Source organism: Perognathus longimembris, chromosome 20 (assembly GCF_023159225.1).
Source record: "Perognathus longimembris pacificus isolate PPM17 chromosome 20, ASM2315922v1, whole genome shotgun sequence".
In the NCBI taxonomy this organism is placed as follows: domain Eukaryota; kingdom Metazoa; phylum Chordata; class Mammalia; order Rodentia; family Heteromyidae; genus Perognathus; species Perognathus longimembris.
The window spans coordinates 22927211-22945302 of record NC_063180.1 but is presented as its reverse complement, the minus strand read 5'-3'; the positions used below and the strand labels follow the sequence as shown (position 1 = coordinate 22945302).

Below are 18092 nucleotides of genomic sequence, written 5' to 3'. Positions count from 1 at the left end.
AGGATTACAGGCCAGCACCCAGTTGTTTTGCTTTGTTGGTTTATTAAGACAGAGTCCTGCTGTCTCAATAAACCAAGTCAATAAACCAATTCCAAGCCCAGACTGACTTGGCACTCACGATCCTCTTATCTTCAGCCTTCAGAGTGCTGGAACTACAGGGGTATACTATCATACCTGGCCTGTACTCCATCTTTTCCCTGCAGAGTGTGACTGGAGATGACAAGTAAAACCCCTAGATACCAGGGCAGTAATGTGTCAAGGTCACCTTCATGATATGGAGGGTTGTGTTGTGGTTCTTATAGAATGCTCTAGATTATAGGAAGGACAGGCTCAAGTACCTGTTATTCTAGTGATAAGAGTACAGTCACCTTGGCCTCAGGTTGTTCTGAGAGTTTCCAAATTGGAAACTTGATTTCAGATTCCATCAATAGTTCATAGAAAGTGGGGGGCGGGGAAGGGAGAAAGCCAAGGAAGAGGCGACATTGTCCAAGAAGAATTATACTCATTACCTGATTTATATAATTGTTTTTTGTAATTTATTAATTAAACAAAATTTTTTTTTTTTTTTTTTTTTTGGCCAGTCCTGGGCCTTGGACTCAGGGCCTGAGCACTGTCCCTGGCTTCTTCCCGCTCAAGGCTAGCACTCTGCCACTTGAGCCACAGCACCGCTTCTGGCCGTTTTCTGTATATGTGGTGCTGGGGAATCGAACCTAGGGCCTCGTGTATCCGAGGCAGGCACTCTTGCCACTAGGCTATATCCCCAGCCCAAACAAAATTTTTTTGACAAGGTGTTGTGCAAAAAGGGTACAGTTACATAGTAGGGCAGTGTGTACATTTCTTGTGATATCTTACACCCTGTTTTTCTTTCCCTTCCCTAGGTCAGGTAGACATATATACAATACACAATGTACCGAGAACATATAGGCCACGTGGCCTACACCCAAGAAAATTCGCCTAGGGCTTTAAATGTAGTGTCGACATTAGACAATATGTCGACAGTAGTCTTATATGAACGTACATACATAGCTTTTGAGCTATTGTATTCCACTGAGAGGTCAATTTTTGACCTTTATATGTTGAGTAGTTGTTTGGTTTTAGTTACATAATGTTGGGTCGCTGCCCCAATCCTGTGGGAAATACCATTTGACAAGCAGTTTTTGGTTTCACAGACCTGGTCTCTACTGTCTCTCCGTCTTCCTTTGTTAACAGTCATATATCAGGGAGATCATGCCCCTTTGTTTTCTGTGTTCTAGGCTTGTCTCGCTCAACATTATTTGTTCAAGTTCTGACCATTTCCCTGTGAATAACAATATTTCACAATTCCTAATCGCTATGTAGTATTCCATTGTGTATAGGTACCATATTGTTTGGCCATTCATCTGTGGAGGGGCATTTGGGTTGTTTCCATATTTTGGCTATTGTGAATTGTGCAGCGATAAACATGGAAGTGCAAATGTCTTTTTGATATCTTGGGACCTCCTGTTCAGGATAGATGCCTAAGAGTGGAATGGCTGGGTCATAGGGTAGGTCTATATTGAGCTTTTTGAGGAACCTCCATACTGTTCTCCAAAGTGGTTGTACTAATTTGCACTCCCACCAACAATGGAGAAGGGTTCCTCTTTCCCTGCACCCCCTCCAGCATTTGTTGTTGCCTGAGTTCAGGGTATAGGCCATTCTAACTGGAGTGAGGTGGTATCTCAGGGTTGTTTTCATTTGCATTTCCTTTACTACCAGGAATGTTGAACATTTCCTCATATGTTTCTTTTATCTCTTCTCTTGTAAAGTCTCTCTTTCCTCAAGCCACTTCCTGTTTCCTGGTAGTTAATTGGAGACCAGAGTCTTAGGGACTTTCATGCTCAGACTAGCTTTGAACCTCAATCCTCAGATCTCAGCCTCCTGAGTAGCTAGGATTATAAGTGAGAGCCATTGGCGCCCAGCTAAGTGGGGTTTTTAAAGGTGGAAACTTGCAGATTTTACATATGTTCAGTTAGTACCAGGCAGATTAGGTACTGACTAGATTAACAGACAACTGCAGCTATAAGGAGATAGTGGCATATATCTCTTAAACAAAAGTGACAGCAAAGGAGTTTATGACCTATGTAGGTTGTTACACAGGAGTAATATTTCATTACTATTCACCTCATTTTGAAACTCTGCATGGTCTTTAGCTGTAAAACTGGGGTCAGGGCTAAGTTAGAAATTTTCCTGCTAACAGGCCTCAAACTGTGTATGGTGGTTCACATCTATGATCCCTATACTCATGAGGCCAGGCAGGAGAATTGCAATCCTTGAATGTGCTCCACCACTTAATCCCAGCTATGTTGTGGTTAGTTATTTTTCAGTAAGGTCTTAACTTGATCCTCAGCAGCTTTGGGCCACAGTTTTCTTACCTATGCCTCCAGCTACCTAGGTAGCTGGGATTACAGGCATGCATACTTTACCTGGGTTCTGATGGGTCTTGACACAAGCAAATTTACTCACTACTTTAATACAGGGAAGTGGATCAATTTGACAAAACCCAGGCTCCAAGGCATTTGTGAGCAGCTGGTATTATCAGATGGGTGGATATATATATACACGTATGTGTTCTTTTTTTCTCCCAAGCAAAAAGTATACTGACCGGCCAGGGTCAAGGCCCAGACTCAGGAGCTGAGACTGTGCGCCCCGGGCCACGCTTGGGGGGGCGGGTGGTTGTTCTTAAATTGGTGGTCAATGCAAAAAAACAGAGAAGCCCACCCCCCCCCTTTTTTTTTTTGCCAGTCCTGGGCCTTGGACTCGGGGCCTGAGCACTGTCTCTGGCTTCTTTTTGCTCAAGGATAGCACTTTGCCACTTGAGCCACAGTACCACTCTGGCCTTTTCTATAAATGTGGTGCTGAGGAATCGAACCCAGGGCTTCATGTATACGAGGCAAGCACTCTTGCCACTAGGCCAAATTCCCAGCCACAAGAAGCCACATTTTGAGAGGTCAAATTGGGAGTATTTATTGGAGAGCTGGTGACTGCAGGTGGACTCCTGCCTCAAAGACCTGCAGCCAGGAATATAGCTTGCACAAAGCTTTTAGAGACAAAAAGCATGTTTGGAGTGGAGACCAAGCCTTAACAAATAGTGTTAAACAAAGCAAACTTTATAGAGAAATACTCAGAGGAGAGCAAAACTTCCCATCTAGGAAATAATCAGGGATGAGCATTCTCTGTAGTAAAGCTTTTTTTTTTTTTTTTTTTTTAAACTAAACAGCATGACATCTGCAGCTCAAAGAATGGCCCTTCTCCCTGGCCATGGCATTCTCCTTTACCGGCTACCTACTTTAATAAGCCTTACATATATGGTGCTTTGACCAGGAAGGACTTAGAGTCAGGATAGGAAAAATTCCCCTGTTTTTCTCCTTTCAAGGGTGGGGAGGTATGGCCAGGTGAGGGGAGGTGGCCGCCTCTAGGTACCCCAGTTACCTAGGTAACGCAGGTACTTTAAACAAGAGACTTTAAACAAGAGGGGGTATCTGCATGAAGCTCTCCTGGGGTGGACCTTACAATAGATATATGTATCTACTTGATATATTTGCAATTGTTATTAGTGTTGTTATTATTTTGGATTTGAGATGTTTAAGGGACTCTCATCCCAGACTTATGAAAAGTTCATGGATGAAGTTTGTAATCCAGTGTTTGGAGAAATGTAAAATTGTGAAATGCTCACTATTTTTAGGCATGGAAATTTGGCAGTAGAATGTTTAGAAGAAAGTTAATTGTTTCCAAATTAATTGATCATTAACAAGAAGCCCAAATAGTTGTGGATTTTCTTGTCCTCCCATAAGCAGGCTCATCAGACACTAAAAGATTTCATCAGATGATCTTGAATAAACCATGTTACGAAAACTGGCCTGAGGCTTGAGGAGGAGAAAAGACCAGTTGATTTCATAGGGGTAAGAGTTTTGGTATTGCAAGATGAAAAGTGTCTGGTCAGGGATTACACAACGGTGTGGCTAGACTCAACATTACTGGACTATATATACCCTTGGAAATGATTAAGGTGGTAATGTTTATGTTCTGAGTATTTGGTCATAGGTTTGAGAAATGGCATTATCATCATTTTGCTTTCAAGCGGGGGCCTGTGGCTCACATCTATAATCCCAGCTACTCAGGAGGCTGCGATCTGAGGATCACAGTTTGTAAAGTTATAAAGATATGTGCATGTATGTGTAAAGTTATAAAGGTGTGTGGGTGTGTGTGTGCGTGTGCGCATGTGTGAGTACTGAGGCTTGAACTCCGATCCTCCAGTTCTCACTTTCTTGGCTTTTTCCAGTTAAGGCTGGAACTGAGTGACTGCTTGAACCATGGCTCCCCTTCTGGCTTTTTTTCTGGGTAATGAGATGAGAGTAATCATCCTAATTTCCTAGGACTCCTGTGTCTAGTTGTCTAGCCTGTCTTGCTGATCCCTTGGGACTGGAGGGGCATCATTGTAGCAAATGCATCCCCAGAACCCTGAGGACAAAGACATCTCCCCCTAATGATGCTCACATAGCCAAGAAAACTACATTTCCCATGAGGCTGTGCAGCTCTGGGGTCATATTTTTAAAAGTCCCCTGTTACTGAAGTACCCCTGAGACTTCATTCCACAAGTAAAGATGGATGATCAGTCCTGTTCTGTTAAAGAGCTGGGAGAAGCCAGGCACTGGTGGCTCATGCATGTCATCCTAGCTACTCAAGATGCTGAGACCTGGGAATGGCCATTCAAAGCCAGCCTCGGCAGGAAAATCCCTGAGACTCTTTATCTCCAATTTACCACCGGAAAACTGGAAGTGGTGCTGTGTCTCAAAGTGGTAGAGTGCTAACCTGGAGCAAAAAGAGCTCAGGGACAGTACCCAGGCCCAGAGTTCAAGCCCCTCAATGGACAATAAAATAAAAACAAATCAAAGATAGTCCTGCAAATGCTGGGGACACCTTGTCAGAGGTGAGCCCCAGTGGGAAGCAGGGACTCAGGGCAGTTGAGGGGTATGTATGTGTGGGAGATGGAGCCACAGGGTCAAGAAGAGACAAGAACCAGATTTCATCTCCACCTTCAAATGCACATGCTCCTCTTACAGACTCTTTATTACTCAAGTAAGAAAAGTACAAAAATAAATAAGATAAATACCCCCAATAAATAAGAGGAACCCCCAAAACACGTGGACTGTGGCTTCAGGAAGCATAGCTGGGACTTCGGCCCTGCAAAGGTCCCACCATGCTCAGAGGGTCAGAGGAGCCCACGTCAGGGGGCTCAGGAGCCAGGATTCCTGGGGGCTCCGGTGGCGCGGGGGGCAGGCCTGGCAGAGGCAGGAAGCGGGCTGGTCCCCGAGGCATGGGATCCTGGGGTGGTGAATTGTGGGGAGGCAGGCGCAGGGGGAGACCCAGGACTTCAGAATGGTAAATGTTGTAACCATCTTCCAGAAGCAGCTCCCGGAAGCTGCAAGCCTCAGGGTCAAAGTGGAGCTGGTGAGACAAAAAAGAGGAGTCAGAGCCCCCCACTTCCTTCCACTCAGCTGCTCCAGGCCTTGGGGCCCAGACCCCAGCCCTCCTCCCTCAGACCCAACCATTCTGTCCTCAGGAAACAGGCTGCACATGTGCATTTTATTTTATTTTGTTGGTCCTGGGGCTTGAACTCAGGACTTGGGCTCTGTCCCTGAGCTAATATGCTCAAGACTTGCACTCTACCACTTCCAGTTTCCTAGTGGTTCAATGGAAATAAGAGCATCACGGACTTTAACTGGTCTGGGCTGGCTTTGAACCACGATCCTTAGATCTCAGCCTCCTGAGTAGCTAGGCTTTACAGGAGTGAGTAGAAGCACCCGGGTCAGAGGTATATTCTTTTTGTTTGTTTGTTTTGTTTTTGCTAGTCCTGGGGCTTGAACTCAGGACCTGAGCACTGTCCCTGGCTTCTTTTTGCTCAAGGCAAGCACTCTGCCACTTTAGCCACAGCGCCACTTCCAGCTTTTTCTGTGTATGTGGTGCTGAGGAATCGAACCCAGGGCCTCATGCATGCTAGGCAAGCCCTCTACCAAGAAGCCACATGCGGTCCCCAAGGCTACTCCAGAGAACATATCAGCCATCAGTCAAGGCTGACTTGGGCCAGGCAGAGAGCCTTCACCACCCCCTCCCCCTCCCCCCCACGAGTTCCTATAGACCACAGACCACAGCCTCTGGGGCCATTGTCAGGAGCACCAGCGGTGGCTCTGGTGGCAAGTACTACAATTCTGGTCATGTGACTCAGCCTCAAAGCTTGTCTGCCATTCACACGTCCCTGAACTTCCTTCCTGAGCCTCAGTTTTCTCATCTTGCAAATTCTGATAACCATGGATCCCCCCTTACAAGGGGCTAAGGCACAGTTGCGAATGCAGAGAGCAGGAGCCGAAGCTGGCCAGGGCGGCGTGAGCAAGGCATGTGGCCCCAGGTTGTGGTCGTGGGGTGACAGAGAAGAGTGCGGAGGATGGAGGTTCCGACAACTTACCGATCCATAGAGTGCCCCGTCTGGCCTCTGGCACAAGAATCTGGATGTCTTGATCCCCAAGATTTGAATGACTCCTGGCTTCAGGGCTTTCAGCTCCAAGAGACCTGGGGGAAGCCCATGAGAGGACCCTTACCACGCTGCTCCCAGCCCGGACACAACTACCCCAGATCCAGGGGACCCAGACCCTTTGTATCATCCAGCCACAACACTGGCTTAGTCTTCACACTTACTTTCGGGACTGCGGTGAGCAGTCCCCACCACGGTGCCATCTGCCCTGATCTCCAGGTGGGCTTCGGTCTCCTGAGTGTCATCTGTATAGAGGTGCCTGAGCCGAACTTGACCCCCAAATTGGAGGAGGGGGCTGGAGTCAGGGATAGGGTGTGCCTTGCATGCTCCCAGAATGATGACAACCAGCACAGGGCCCCACAGCCCCCGGGCCCCAACTCCAGCCTTGGAGCAGTCCATCAACAGCGCGCGTGTGGCTGTGCCTTTGAAGAGCCAGGGGCCCAAAGGCTGGTTGGGATGAGCGGGCTGAGATCTCGTCTCGTCTCTGACTGCTTGACTGCCCGGCTCCCCTTTTGCTTGGATTGCCAGCTGCCACGCCACCCAGACTCTGGGATGGATGCAGAAGCTCCGGAATTTATACCCACACAGACCTGCCCACGTGCCCTCACCAAGCCTGATGCGTGATATTTGACCCATTTGGCAACAGCCAGAATTCCACCGTGGCCAGGATGGCCTGGGCAGACAGTATGCACGGATGATGCAATGGCTGGCGGGAGGGGGTCCTTCCTGATGCGGCTGTGCTGGGGTGGGGTGGGGGGAGGTGAGGGAGAGAACCTGAGGAACTGGAATTTTGGTAAATGGACCCCCTGGGGAGTGGAGTTCTGAAGTCCTGGTTCCGAAGGGGGAGGCCAGGGCCTGAACCTCTGTGCCTGAAGGAGGGGGTCCAGGCCTGGACTTCCAAGGAAGAATCTGGAGTGTGCACCCCCTTCTAAGGAGGAGAACTGGCATCCTGGACCCGGCCTGCGGGCTGGGCATCAGGCTTTTTCCACAAGTGTAACTCCTGTCCTGTGGCATTTCAGCGGCTAGGTTGTTGAGGGACCTGACTACTGGTGGGCTAGGCTGCAACCGCCCTGAGCATGTGTCCTGGCCTCAAAGCCTCAGCCTGGCAGTGAGCCAGCCTCACCCTCACTACCCCCATCGGCAGTGCAGGACCCCGCAGGGCCTGGGCTCTGTCTTCACTGATGCAATCCTACAGTTTCTTTCACCAGAGCCTCTGGACCGGCAGCAGGTGCTCCCTAAAAAACGGGGGGGGGGGGGGAGAGGGGAGGGGCATACTCTGCTCAGAGAAATTAGACTCAGGACTCAGGAATGGGGCATTCTGTGTGTGGGGAATTCCTACAGGCTCCTTCCTGAGGGTGCTAGAGCTGAGTTCCCAGATGGGAGGGAGGGGGTCCAGGGTCTGAGGGAGGCGGCCAGATCTGGACCCCTGGGTCTGAGGGAGGGGGTCTGGGGCTGATGTAGGAAGGGTGGGGCTGCATAACGGACCTGCGGGCTGGGTGTTGGGAGGCCCTTGGACAATGGAAAGGCAAGGTGTCTTGCTCTGGGGTGACCAGACCTCTGTGGAGGTACCACCCGTCCTGTGGAGGCCGGAAGCACCAAGGCGTTTCCTGGGGGGGGAGGGGTGCGCGCGCCCCCGCCCCCGTGCTCAGCTTTGTCATTTTCAACAAAGGTAGCTTTCCGTGCCCAGCATGCTGGAAGTCCCTGCGCAGGTGGTGCACCCTCCCCCTTCCCCTCCCCCGCCCCCTCTTCCCCCCCCCAGGCAAGCTGGAGGGGGGGGCATTGGGGCGTCAGCGCCCCTGGGGTGAGGCTTCTGCATGGTGCTCTGCGAGCTGACCCGGGTGATGAGCCAGCCTAGGGGCTCCCGGCCCTGCCTGGGAAACAGGTTCTCCATTCCCTGGGTGGGGTGCGGCCCGAGTGGGACGCCCCTTCCCTCAGTGGGGGCCAGGTGTCTGGGCGGGGCCAGCGGCTGGGGTGGCCGCTTGGCCGCTCCCTGGGGAGGGGGAGGGGAAAGGAGGGAGAGGGGGAGGGGAGGATGAGGTGGAGCAGGAGGAGGAAGAAGAAGAAGAAAAAAAAGATAAGCATCGCTCAGGGATGGGAAAGGGGCACCGACCGGATCGGGTCGGCCAGCAGCTGCCCCTGGCCCTGGGTCCAGAGAAGCTACCCGGGGCCGGGCCGGGCCTGGCCGTGGCCCCATCCCTGCCCGGGGCTGGGAGGAGGGAGCCGGCTGCTGGCCCCACCCGATCTTGGGGTGAGGGCACCGCCCTACCCGGGGCACCCCGCCCTCTGTTCTCCATCAGGGCTGGGGCGGGGCTCCCGGCTACCTGCCTGGCCCTGGAGGGTGGAGGCTCAGAGCTGGGGACCGCGCCCCAATTCCTGCCAGGCCCCAAGCCTCCCTCCAGTCCGAGGGAGGCCGGGGAAAGAGCCGGGGCTGCGGGCCTGGGAGCCTGGAGGACCGAGCCAGGCCGCCGGATGTCGCTGCGCCTCCCCGCCGCGCGCCCCGGCCTCCAGGTGCCCGGATTTTATCTCCCCAAGGAACCCAGGTGAGTGGGCACCGGGGAAGCCGGGCTGGGCTCTGGCTTCCTCCGGCAGGACCGTCACTCCTAACCTCCCCTCCACTTGGATCTCTTAGCGCACCCCCCACCCCCGCAACATCCATCCTCGGGGAACCACGTGAACTGTGGCTCCATGCGTCCGGGGGCCCCAGTCTCTTGCAGACAGGTTCACTGGTGGATGGTGGTTTTAACTTGGGGGGAATTCCACGTGGGGAGGTAGGAGATTCCCAGAGGCTTGGACCGCCCCCCCCCCAACTTGGAAAGTGTTCATTGACACAGCTTTGGCATCTGCATACTGGGAGATTGATTTCCAGCTTCTCTCTCAACCCTGCAAGCAGAAAATTCAACTTCCGGCCTCTCTCCTCCCACCACTCACCCAACTTCCCCTTTCCTCCCCTGCAGCCATGTGGACTCCCAGCCGAAGACACCTCTGTCTGGCTTTCTTGATCGTTTGCCTCCTGTCAGCAATATCCTTCCTCCACCTCCACCTAGATCTGCTTCACAATGCCCTCGACCTGTCTGTGCTGTGTCCATACCGTGACCTGGCATCTCCGGTGGCCATTGTGTGCATGCCCAGCTCACCGTGGGCACCCAATGACTCATCCCCCAGTCCCGAGCACCTTCAGCCTCTCTCAGGCACCTGGACCATTTACCCAGACGGCAGGTTTGGGAACCAGATGGGACAGTATGCTACCCTGCTTGCCCTGGCTCAGCTCAACGGTCGCCAGCCTTTCATTCTGCCGGCCATGCATGCCACCCTGGCCCCGGTGTTCCGCATCACCCTGCCCGTGTTGGCAGCCGAGGTGGAGAGCCGCACACGTTGGCACCACCTGCAGGTGCATGACTGGATGTCGGAGGAATACTCCCGCTTGAACGAACCCTTCCTGAAGCTGTCTGGCTTTCCCTGCTCTTGGACTTTTTTCCATCACATGCGGGAACAGATCCGCAGGGAGTTCACCCTACACGACCACCTTCGGGAGGAAGCTCAGTGGGTCCTGAGTCAGTTCCGTCTGGGTCCCAATGGTCGCCACCCCCGGACATTTGTGGGTGTTCACGTCCGTCGTGGCGACTACCTAGAGGTGATGCCTGATCGCTGGAGGGGTGTGGTAGGTGACCAGACTTACCTCCAGCAGGCCATGGATTGGTTTCGAGCCCGGCACAAAGACCCCATCTTCGTGGTCACCAGCAATGGCATGGAGTGGTGCCAGAAAAACATTGACACCTCCCAGGGTGACGTGGTCTTTGCTGGCAACGGGCTAGAGCGCACACCAGGGCGGGACTTTGCCCTGCTCCTGCAGTGCAACCACACCATCATGACTATTGGCACATTTGGCTTCTGGGCTGCCTACCTGGTTGGTGGGGACACCATCTACCTGGCTAACTTCACCCTGCCGGATTCTGATTTTCTAAAGATCTTCAAACCCGAGGCTGCCTTCCTACCCGAGTGGGTGGGCATTAATGCCGACTTGACTCCCCTGAGGACTCGGAGTTACCGCTGGGAGAGACTTTATGGAATGATCTGATCCATTTAGCACCATTGGGTATGGGTTTTCCAGGAAGCTCCTGCATAAGCCTGAGATGGTCCCAAAGCAGGTGGATATTGATCATTTCTAGAACAATTCTCATTGGCTAGCCTTCAAGAAGAGGGAATGGCCTTTCTGGAACCATCCCAATGCTAGGAGCAGCCAGACATTATCTGATAGCCAGCCTTGCCTGGCAGTTTCAGAAATTTCAGTGCTCACCTGCTCTTCCTAATTTGTATCTGTTGTACTTCTGGATGGCTGCAACCCTCCCTTCATGACTGAGCTGGTTCTTTTTCTAGAAGAGATCTTATTTCTCCCTTGCATCTTCAGATAACAAAAGGAAGTCAGGATTTACGAGTAGAGCAAGCCTCAGGGGAGAAAGAACAATTATCTGTTCCTGTACAAGGCATTCCTCCATTTTTCTCATGTGTTTCTGGAGTTTCTGGTTTATTCCAGAGAAGGCCACGTTTAAGGCCCCACGAAGAATCCTACGGGACTTTCGCAGAGGCAACAGACAGATCACGGAGAGAGAACCTAATGAAGACACAACCAAAGCTCAACAGTCTACCACTGCCAGAAAGCTCTGGTAAACAAGTCAGTCCCTTACTGTGCTCCCCACAGCCTCTGAAAACAGCAGGTTGTAAGTAGAGCTTATTTCTGTCCAGCCCTCACTTCCAAGAAAGCCTCAAAGAAATTGTCTAGGAGGAAGGAAGAGGCTCAAATATGACAGAGGGGAAAGAGATAAAAGAGCCAACTGCCATTTTGTTGGGAAAGTGCTTGCCTAGCATGCATGAAGCCCTGGGTTCAATTCCTCAGTACCACATAAACAGGAAAAGCCAGAGTGGTGCTGTGGCTCAAGTGGTAGAGTGCTAGCCTTGAGCAAAAGTAGCTCAGGGACAGAGTCCAGGCCTGGGACTGCCAGAAAGAAAAAAAAAAGTTAACTGCCAAATGCTGGTGGCTCATGCCTCTAAAATCCTAGCTACTCAGAGGCTGAGCTCTGAGGAACAGAGTTCGAAACCTTCCAGGCAGGAAAGTCCATGAGACTCTTATTTCCAATAAATTACCAAAAAAGCCGGAAGTGGAGCTGTGGCTAAAGTGGTAAAGCACTAACCTTGAGATAAAAAATTTCAGGGACAGCACCAAAGCCCTTAGTTGAAGCCCCAGGCCTGGGACACACACACACACACACACACACACACACACACACACACACACACACACACACACACACATACACTACAGAAGAGCTACTCTTGGGATATTGCACTGAGATGCAGAACCTTCTTGATAGGATCCAAGGATTTAGATTTTTTTTTTAATGCTAAAAACTACCAAAGATAATAAATGCACATATGTAAGATCAGGAGAGTTTCCTCCTCAGCTCAGATGCTGGGAAGCAAGGGTCAGTTTTCTGGGTGTCATCAGGCTTGCAGTAAACTAGAAGGTAATGGGTAATATTTTCCTCCTTATCAACCACTGCCAACCGTCATGTGCCTCCGAGCTGCCACAGCCCCCCCTCCCCCATCTGGCTCTGGGCATGTCCAGGATGAACATAGCGGAGCTCTACAGATCCCTGGACTCAGCCCAAGCAGGAGCAAAGGGCCCAACCAGAAAGGATGGAATTTTTGACTCACTTTCACGATCCCTTCCTGCTTTTTTTGGAGTGCAGAGGAAGAAAAATATTGTGAAGTGGAATCACAATGCCCATCGGAGGAGGCAAGGCCCATCATCCATCAGGGATTCTCAGGGTATTATTCCCAATTCTGCTTGCCACACGCTGGAGAGTGGGAGGTATGAATTAAAAGCCCTAATCTGCCATGTCTCTTCCGGCTTTTTATTGGGGGGTGGAGGGGTGGGATTAAGAGGGGAGAGTTGTATGTGTGTTGCATATGTGAGCCTGTAAAGAGGAAGGAGTGGAGCTCTCTCATGGTATCTTGGGGCAGGGTACCTACTTAGATGGGCAGGTGCCTTGCTGCTGATCTTGTGTGAATTGTCCTTTTTTTTTTTCTAGTGCTCCAAATCATATAAGAGATTTTTCAAGACTCAAAGGCCTGAGACCCTCAATGTTGCCCCACCTCCATCCCAAATATCTCTTGGTTGGGGTCTCAGCATTCATTCCTCTCCCCACCCCCACCCCCCCCACCCCCCACGCTGTGGGAGAAGAGGAGGCACCAATAAGCAAGAGTATCAATAAACTACATTTCCCACAAGGCACCGGGGCTGACGGCGCTGATTTTCCCCCCCACACACCAAGCCAGAGGCCGTCCCTCAAGGCCTTTTGGGAGTTGTAGTCCCAGCCTAGAAGGCGGCGACTTCCCCTGCATCTCTATGGCTAGGTACCAGGGTTTCCAGCCATCCAGAGGGCACCCAGCCTGCCGCCGGGGGCCTAGGGAGGGGAGGGGTCTTGGCTGTGGAAGCCAAAGCAAAGCAAATGGCTTCCCTCTGGTGGGAAAGTTCTGAGGCGAGAAGACCGGCTCTGTGACGACACGCCACCCCCGGGGGTTCTCGCGTTGCCGCCCAATCAGATGGAGATGGGCTTCCGGGCGGAGCCGAGGGAAGCAGCCCGGGGAGATAGTTTTTTGGGGAATTGGGGACCCTCCCCAGGTGGGAAGCTCGAGAAGGGGCGCGGCTGGAGTGCTTTGTAGAGAGATGATCCCGTGACTCGGGGCTCAGTGGGAAAGCCCACGCGAGCCCCCGACAGAAACCTTAACCTTGGTCGTGGGGAACATACTTAGCGCAGAAGGACGTGGCCCCGACTTCCTCTTTAAAAGCCCCCCCGAGCCTGGACTGAGTTCAGCGGACCCTAGTGTTTGAGCGCCCAGGTCAGGGAACCAAGGTTGGAGAGCGGCTAGTTGGGATGCTTCGCTGCTTAGGGTACATCGGGGGTCCGGCTTTCCGAGAGGAGCGCGTCCTGCAATTGGGGTGTGGGGGGGGGGGGGCGCGGGCGGTCTCAGTCCCGGGGAAGGACGGGGCGCGGCTTCCCGGCTTCCTCTGAAGGCGGTCGGGCTGCTCCCGGGCTGAGGGGCTGCAGTGGGCTTGGGCTGCGAGTTCCCGAGTCTGGTCGTGATCCGGGGTCGGTTCTATGCCGGATGGGCGCCGAGTTTCAGCTTGGGGGTGCAGCCGGTTTGGGCGGCTCGGGAAGTTTGCAATTCAAAAATGACATCCGTCCATTCGAAGGAGTGGGAAAACCCACGGGCTGGGAGGTTGGGGAATGGGGTCTGAGTCGGGGGTCCTGAGTTTGGGGTTTGGGCTTCGCAGTTCATCGTGAGGACCTCCCTTCACTTGGGAGGAGATGGGGGGCCTCCGGGGCTGTGGGGTTAAATTTCACGCTTTGCAGACATTTGATGAGCGGTATACGCATCGTTCTTTGAGGACTTCCCCGAGGCCTTCTTCGTTTTGCGGTTTGGGGACACCCCCCACTTCCCCCACCCCCACCCCGGGATAGAATGGGCGGCGCAGCGGGGTCCTTTCCAACAGCCTTCGGCTTCTCTCCGTGTAGTGCCCACCTGCTCTCGGTCTGGGGTGAGGAGTCCCTTCCTGGCGGTGTTGGAGACCTGCGCCATTGGGCCTGAATGGGGCTCTGGTTTGCCGTCCTCCTGGCGGCTCTGGCTAATTGCCTGCTCCCCGCGAGGTGCTGCATCATTTGTGACCGTTTGGTCGTCACCGCGCTCAAATCTTTAGAGAGAGATTACCTGCCTGGCCACCTGGACACCAAGCATCACAAAACCTTCATGAAAAGGGTCCTGGATGCGGTCAAGGATTTCAAGGATCTCCCGTTGGATGAGACCAGCTTTATGGGGGCCATTGGTGAGGGGCAGTGCTGAGTGCTCCCCCCTTAGCCTCTCCCCCTCCCGCCCCTGGGATGGGAGGGGGGGCTGGGACTAGAATAGTTTGGGGCCCAGGTTCAGAATGCCTGGGGGAAATGTTTCCTGAGTTCAGGAATGGAGATCTCAGGGATCCCCAGGGCTCCCGCAATACTGTTTCCCCCAGAAGGCAATGGGGTGGCCAAGCCCTTAGCCACACCCAGCTTTGCCCCGTGGCCTTATGGGCATTGTAGTTTCTCTGAGGAGGCACTTCACTAGGACGGAAAAACTGGCACCTGGGGTTCTATAGCTTCCTACTACCCCCAACACAGATGAAGACACCCTGGAACAGGCATCCTGGAGTTTTCTGAAGGATCTGAAGAGAATCACAGACAGTGATGTGAAAGGTAAATGCACGGAGTTCAATTCCAGCTACTGGAGGGGGATCAGGATGAGGAAGGTACAAAGCCAGCCCCAGCAAAAAGTTATGGGGACCCTATTAAAAAATAATTTAGCAGGGGGCTGGGAATATGGCCTAGTGGCAAGAGCGCTTGCCTCCTACACATGAATGGAGATCTCAGGGATCCCCAGGGCTCTCAGTTCGATTCCCCAGCACCACATATATGGAAAACGGCCAGAAGGGGCGCTGTTGCTCAGGTGGCAGAGTGCTAGCCTTGAGCGGGAAGAAGCCAGGGACAGTGCTCAGGCCCTGAGTCCAAGGCCCAGAACTGGCCAAAAAAAAAAAAAAATTATATATATATATATATATATATATATATATATATATATATATATATATATCAGCAAGCTCTGGGGCAGGGCGTGGCTCCCATGGTAGATCCCTTGCTGGGCAAGTTCTAAGCCCCAAGTTCAACCTCAATAACCAAAGGAGAAGGGAAACAGGTGAACATTTCATCCTCCCTATCCCCTCCCAGGAGAGCTCTTCGTGAAAGAGCTGTTCTGGATGCTTCATCTTCAAAAGGACACATTTGCCAACTATGCTATTCAGTTTCAAAAAGAAGGTGAGCCAAGATCCCAATCCTCTGAGGTCTCAGAGTCCTGTCCCACAGATGGCTGGCTCCCCTCTCTCCGGGGAGGGAAGGCAGGAGGGGCTCCCTCAGGCCCTTCCCCCTGGAACCCCCAGTTCCCCCCACACACAACCTTTCTACCATATGACTCACCCCTTTCTCTTTTATCTTTTTCCCTTTCGAGGCAGTTTATTGTCCCAACAAATGTGGTAAGTCCAAATAACAGCAGTTAGCCCTTTAACCCTCATCCCTGCCCACAAATACCCAGACTTTCCCCTTTACTATTTTGGATTTGTTGTTGCTTTTGTTCCTTTTTGTTTTCTAAGAACATTTTTTTTAATTCTGTACCTCAGAGGTTACTTGTTCTCCACAGTACTCTTTAGGTTGGATTTCTTGGGTAAAAATTATATTTATTTATCATTCTTATTTATTATGTGCTGCTCCTGAACTCAAGACTGCCCAAGGCTTTCTTGCTCGTAACTGTCACTTAACAGTTCAGCTTTTCTGCCCAGGATGACTTGAACCTAGGCTAGAAGTCCTATTCCATTTTGATTTTGAGGTGTTTGGGATTGAACCCAGGACCTCCTCTTTGCTAGGCAAAGGCGCCACGCCCGCAGCCCTAGTGGCTGGTTTTCTTTTTCTTTTTTTTCCCCCCAGTCCTGGGGCTTGGACTCCAGGCCTGAGCACTGTCCCTGGCTTCTTTTTGCTCAAGGCTAGCACTCTACCACTTGAGCCACAGCGTCACTCCTGGCCATTTTCTGTATATGTGGTGCTGGGGAATTGAACCCAGGGCTTCATGTATAGGAGGCAAGCACTCTTTGCTACTAGGCTATATCCCCAGCCGGCGGCTGGTTTTCTATTGGCTTGCCTTCCACGGAGCCTTGTTAGGTAGGGGCTGTCTTCCTAAGGTGGGGGGGGGGGAGTGGGGCCCAAGCTTCCCCTTCCCCTTGGCCTTGCCCTCTCCTTTTAACCCCGTCTTAGATTGCCAGCCCAAGCCTTGAACTTGCCCTTCAGGGACGATGTTGCAGGTTCTGATCTGGTGCAACGAATGTGAGAAGCAGGTCCACGCTTGTCGGAAGTCCTACGACTGCGGAGGTGAGGGAGGTTTTGGTGAGAAGTGGTGGAGCCTGAGGAGGACCCGACCAAGGCCAGGAAAAAGCGGGCCCCAAACCAGTGTAAACCGAGCAGTCTCTGGAAGAAGAGCCTCACCGCCCCTCTCCTCTCACCACCCCCACCCCGTCCTCAGAGCACAGCGTGAAGGTGCACGAGATGGAAGACATCATCCTGGACTGTCACCTCAATTGGCACCATGCTTCCCAAGGCCTGGCGGACTACAGCTTTTACAGGGTGGGGTCCTGCAACTCCTCTAAACCTTGACCCCATCAGGGCTGTGTGAGTCCCCGGCCCCTGGAACCATTGGCACTTGGATCCACTGGCCTGCACCTGACCCTCCCCCCCCATGAGTCATGACCTTTACTAATCCCCAGGGACCCCACCCCCTGACCCTGGACTTCCATCCCCTGCACTGAGACCCCCATGATCTTCTCATCCCGGCACTCCCCTCAAACCCTGAATTCCCCAGGCGTCTGTGACCCCTTGAGCTTGGGTCTAGGTTTGGGGGAACAATTCTGAGACCTTGGTGTCCAAGGGGAAGGAGCCCATCATGACCAAGCCCTTAGCCGGTCCCGACGACGCAGGCAACTATCGCTGCGAGCTAGGCACCGTGAATTCCGGCCCAGCCACGATCATCCGGTACCACGTCACAGGTAAGCGTGGCCTGGGGGCTCGGGTGGGGAGGCCTGGGGGCGTGGCCTCCTGTCGGGGGTGTGGCTTCTGTGTGTTGGGCAGGGTTTGCCTTCATCCCGGGCCAGCACTGCCCTTTACCCCTCCCCTGTCAGTGTTGCCACAAAGGGGGGTATCAGAGGACTCGCTGAGACACGTTGTAAGCGAAGATGAGGAGTCTGACGAGTTAAGCCCAGCAGACTCGATTCCCTGGCATGAGACTACCATCTTCCCGACTCGTAAGCCAAGGAAGAAGCTGAAAGGTGGCCTTTTAGCGCTAGTGATTATCATCTGTGTGCTCGTGCTATTCTGCTGCATTGCCTCGTGAGCGACCGACGGCGGAGGCGGGGCCCTGCGGGGATGGGCGTGGTTTCCCGTAGCCAATCATGGAGCAGCCCTGGGGGCTGAGCGCCTCCCCGAGGGGGTGGGGCTTCCGTGGGGGGCGGGCGTCCGGTCAGACTTGTGGGCTGTTTAGGTGGTGTGGCCCTCGCTCAGGCCTAACCCGGTTCCACGGTTCTCACCCTCCCCCTAGAACGTTTTGCTGGGGCAAGAAAAAGGGCAAGAAAAAGGGTAGCGCGGAATCTTCTGAAGAATATGAAGGCGGAGAAGGGATTGCTGAACCGAAGGAAGAAGTGTCAGAGGAAACAGAATAAAGATTTGTTTTTATTTTTTAATTTTTGTCTAAGTATCTGGCTCGCTCCTCAAACTGATCCTAACTTTAGCTCCTTGGGAGGGAAGGTTTGCAGATCCACTTCCGCCTGAGGGAGGAGGGACTGGAACCTGGGGCCCTTGGTTCCCTGGAGGTTCCGGTGGTGGTAACCAATGGGCTGTGATATAATCCCCGAATCAAGAAACAGGGC

General features: G+C 52.7%; 3 protein-coding genes across 7 annotated transcripts; 2 read left to right on the top strand and 1 right to left on the bottom strand.

Moving 5' to 3' along the window:
* Positions 1-5071: 5071 nt before the first annotated feature.
* Positions 5072-6951, bottom strand: Fgf21 (fibroblast growth factor 21). The gene is made up of 3 exons (XM_048329931.1): positions 6709-6951; positions 6479-6582; positions 5072-5463 (listed from the first exon to the last, which is right to left on the bottom strand). Exons 1-3 carry the CDS (start codon positions 6941-6943, stop codon positions 5173-5175), a joined length of 630 nt encoding a protein of 209 aa, XP_048185888.1. The 5' UTR covers positions 6944-6951; the 3' UTR covers positions 5072-5172.
* A 1729-nt stretch (positions 6952-8680) lies between these two features.
* On the top strand, positions 8681-11350 carry Fut1 (fucosyltransferase 1 (H blood group)). Its single transcript, XM_048329916.1, has 2 exons — positions 8681-9084; positions 9499-11350. Exon 2 carries the CDS (start codon positions 9501-9503, stop codon positions 10617-10619), a length of 1119 nt encoding a protein of 372 aa, XP_048185873.1. The 5' UTR covers positions 8681-9084; positions 9499-9500; the 3' UTR covers positions 10620-11350.
* A 1456-nt stretch (positions 11351-12806) lies between these two features.
* On the top strand, positions 12807-18002 carry Izumo1 (izumo sperm-egg fusion 1). 5 transcript variants are annotated; one of them, XM_048329912.1, is made up of 10 exons: positions 12808-13441; positions 14119-14426; positions 14755-14829; positions 15358-15444; positions 15639-15663; positions 15777-15847; positions 16465-16545; positions 16697-16797; positions 17063-17216; positions 17765-18002. In XM_048329912.1, the coding sequence occupies exons 2-10, from the start codon at positions 14192-14194 to the stop codon at positions 17992-17994; spliced, it is 1059 nt and encodes a 352-aa protein (XP_048185869.1). In that variant the 5' UTR covers positions 12808-13441; positions 14119-14191; the 3' UTR covers positions 17995-18002. The 5 variants fall into 5 exon arrangements, with proteins under 5 accessions (XP_048185868.1, XP_048185869.1, XP_048185867.1 ...); XM_048329910.1 differs by lacking the exon at positions 15777-15847 and adding an exon at positions 17349-17471 and having other exon boundaries at positions 12809-13441; positions 15639-15659; XM_048329914.1 differs by lacking the exon at positions 17765-18002 and adding an exon at positions 17349-17680 and having other exon boundaries at positions 12810-13441.
* Positions 18003-18092: the final 90 nt, after the last annotated feature.

Bases quoted from the DNA above. Each gene is read 5' to 3' on its own strand.
- Fgf21 (XM_048329931.1), bottom strand. From the start codon at position 6,943: ATGGACTGCTCCAAGGCTGGAGTTGGGGCCCGGGGGCTGTGGGGCCCT. The intron at 6,583-6,708 runs GTAAGTGTGAAG...GGCTTCCCCCAG, and splicing joins TGCTCACCGCAGTCCCGAAA to GTCTCTTGGAGCTGAAAGCC. The intron at 5,464-6,478 runs GTAAGTTGTCGG...TTGTCTCACCAG, and splicing joins ACGGGGCACTCTATGGATCG to CTCCACTTTGACCCTGAGGC.
- Izumo1 (XM_048329910.1), top strand. From the start codon at position 14,192: ATGGGGCTCTGGTTTGCCGTCCTCCTGGCGGCTCTGGCTAATTGCCTG. The intron at 14,830-15,357 runs GTAAATGCACGG...ATCCCCTCCCAG, and splicing joins CACAGACAGTGATGTGAAAG to GAGAGCTCTTCGTGAAAGAG. The intron at 16,546-16,696 runs GTGAGGGAGGTT...CCCCGTCCTCAG, and splicing joins GAAGTCCTACGACTGCGGAG to AGCACAGCGTGAAGGTGCAC.
- Fut1 (XM_048329916.1), top strand. From the start codon at position 9,501: ATGTGGACTCCCAGCCGAAGACACCTCTGTCTGGCTTTCTTGATCGTT.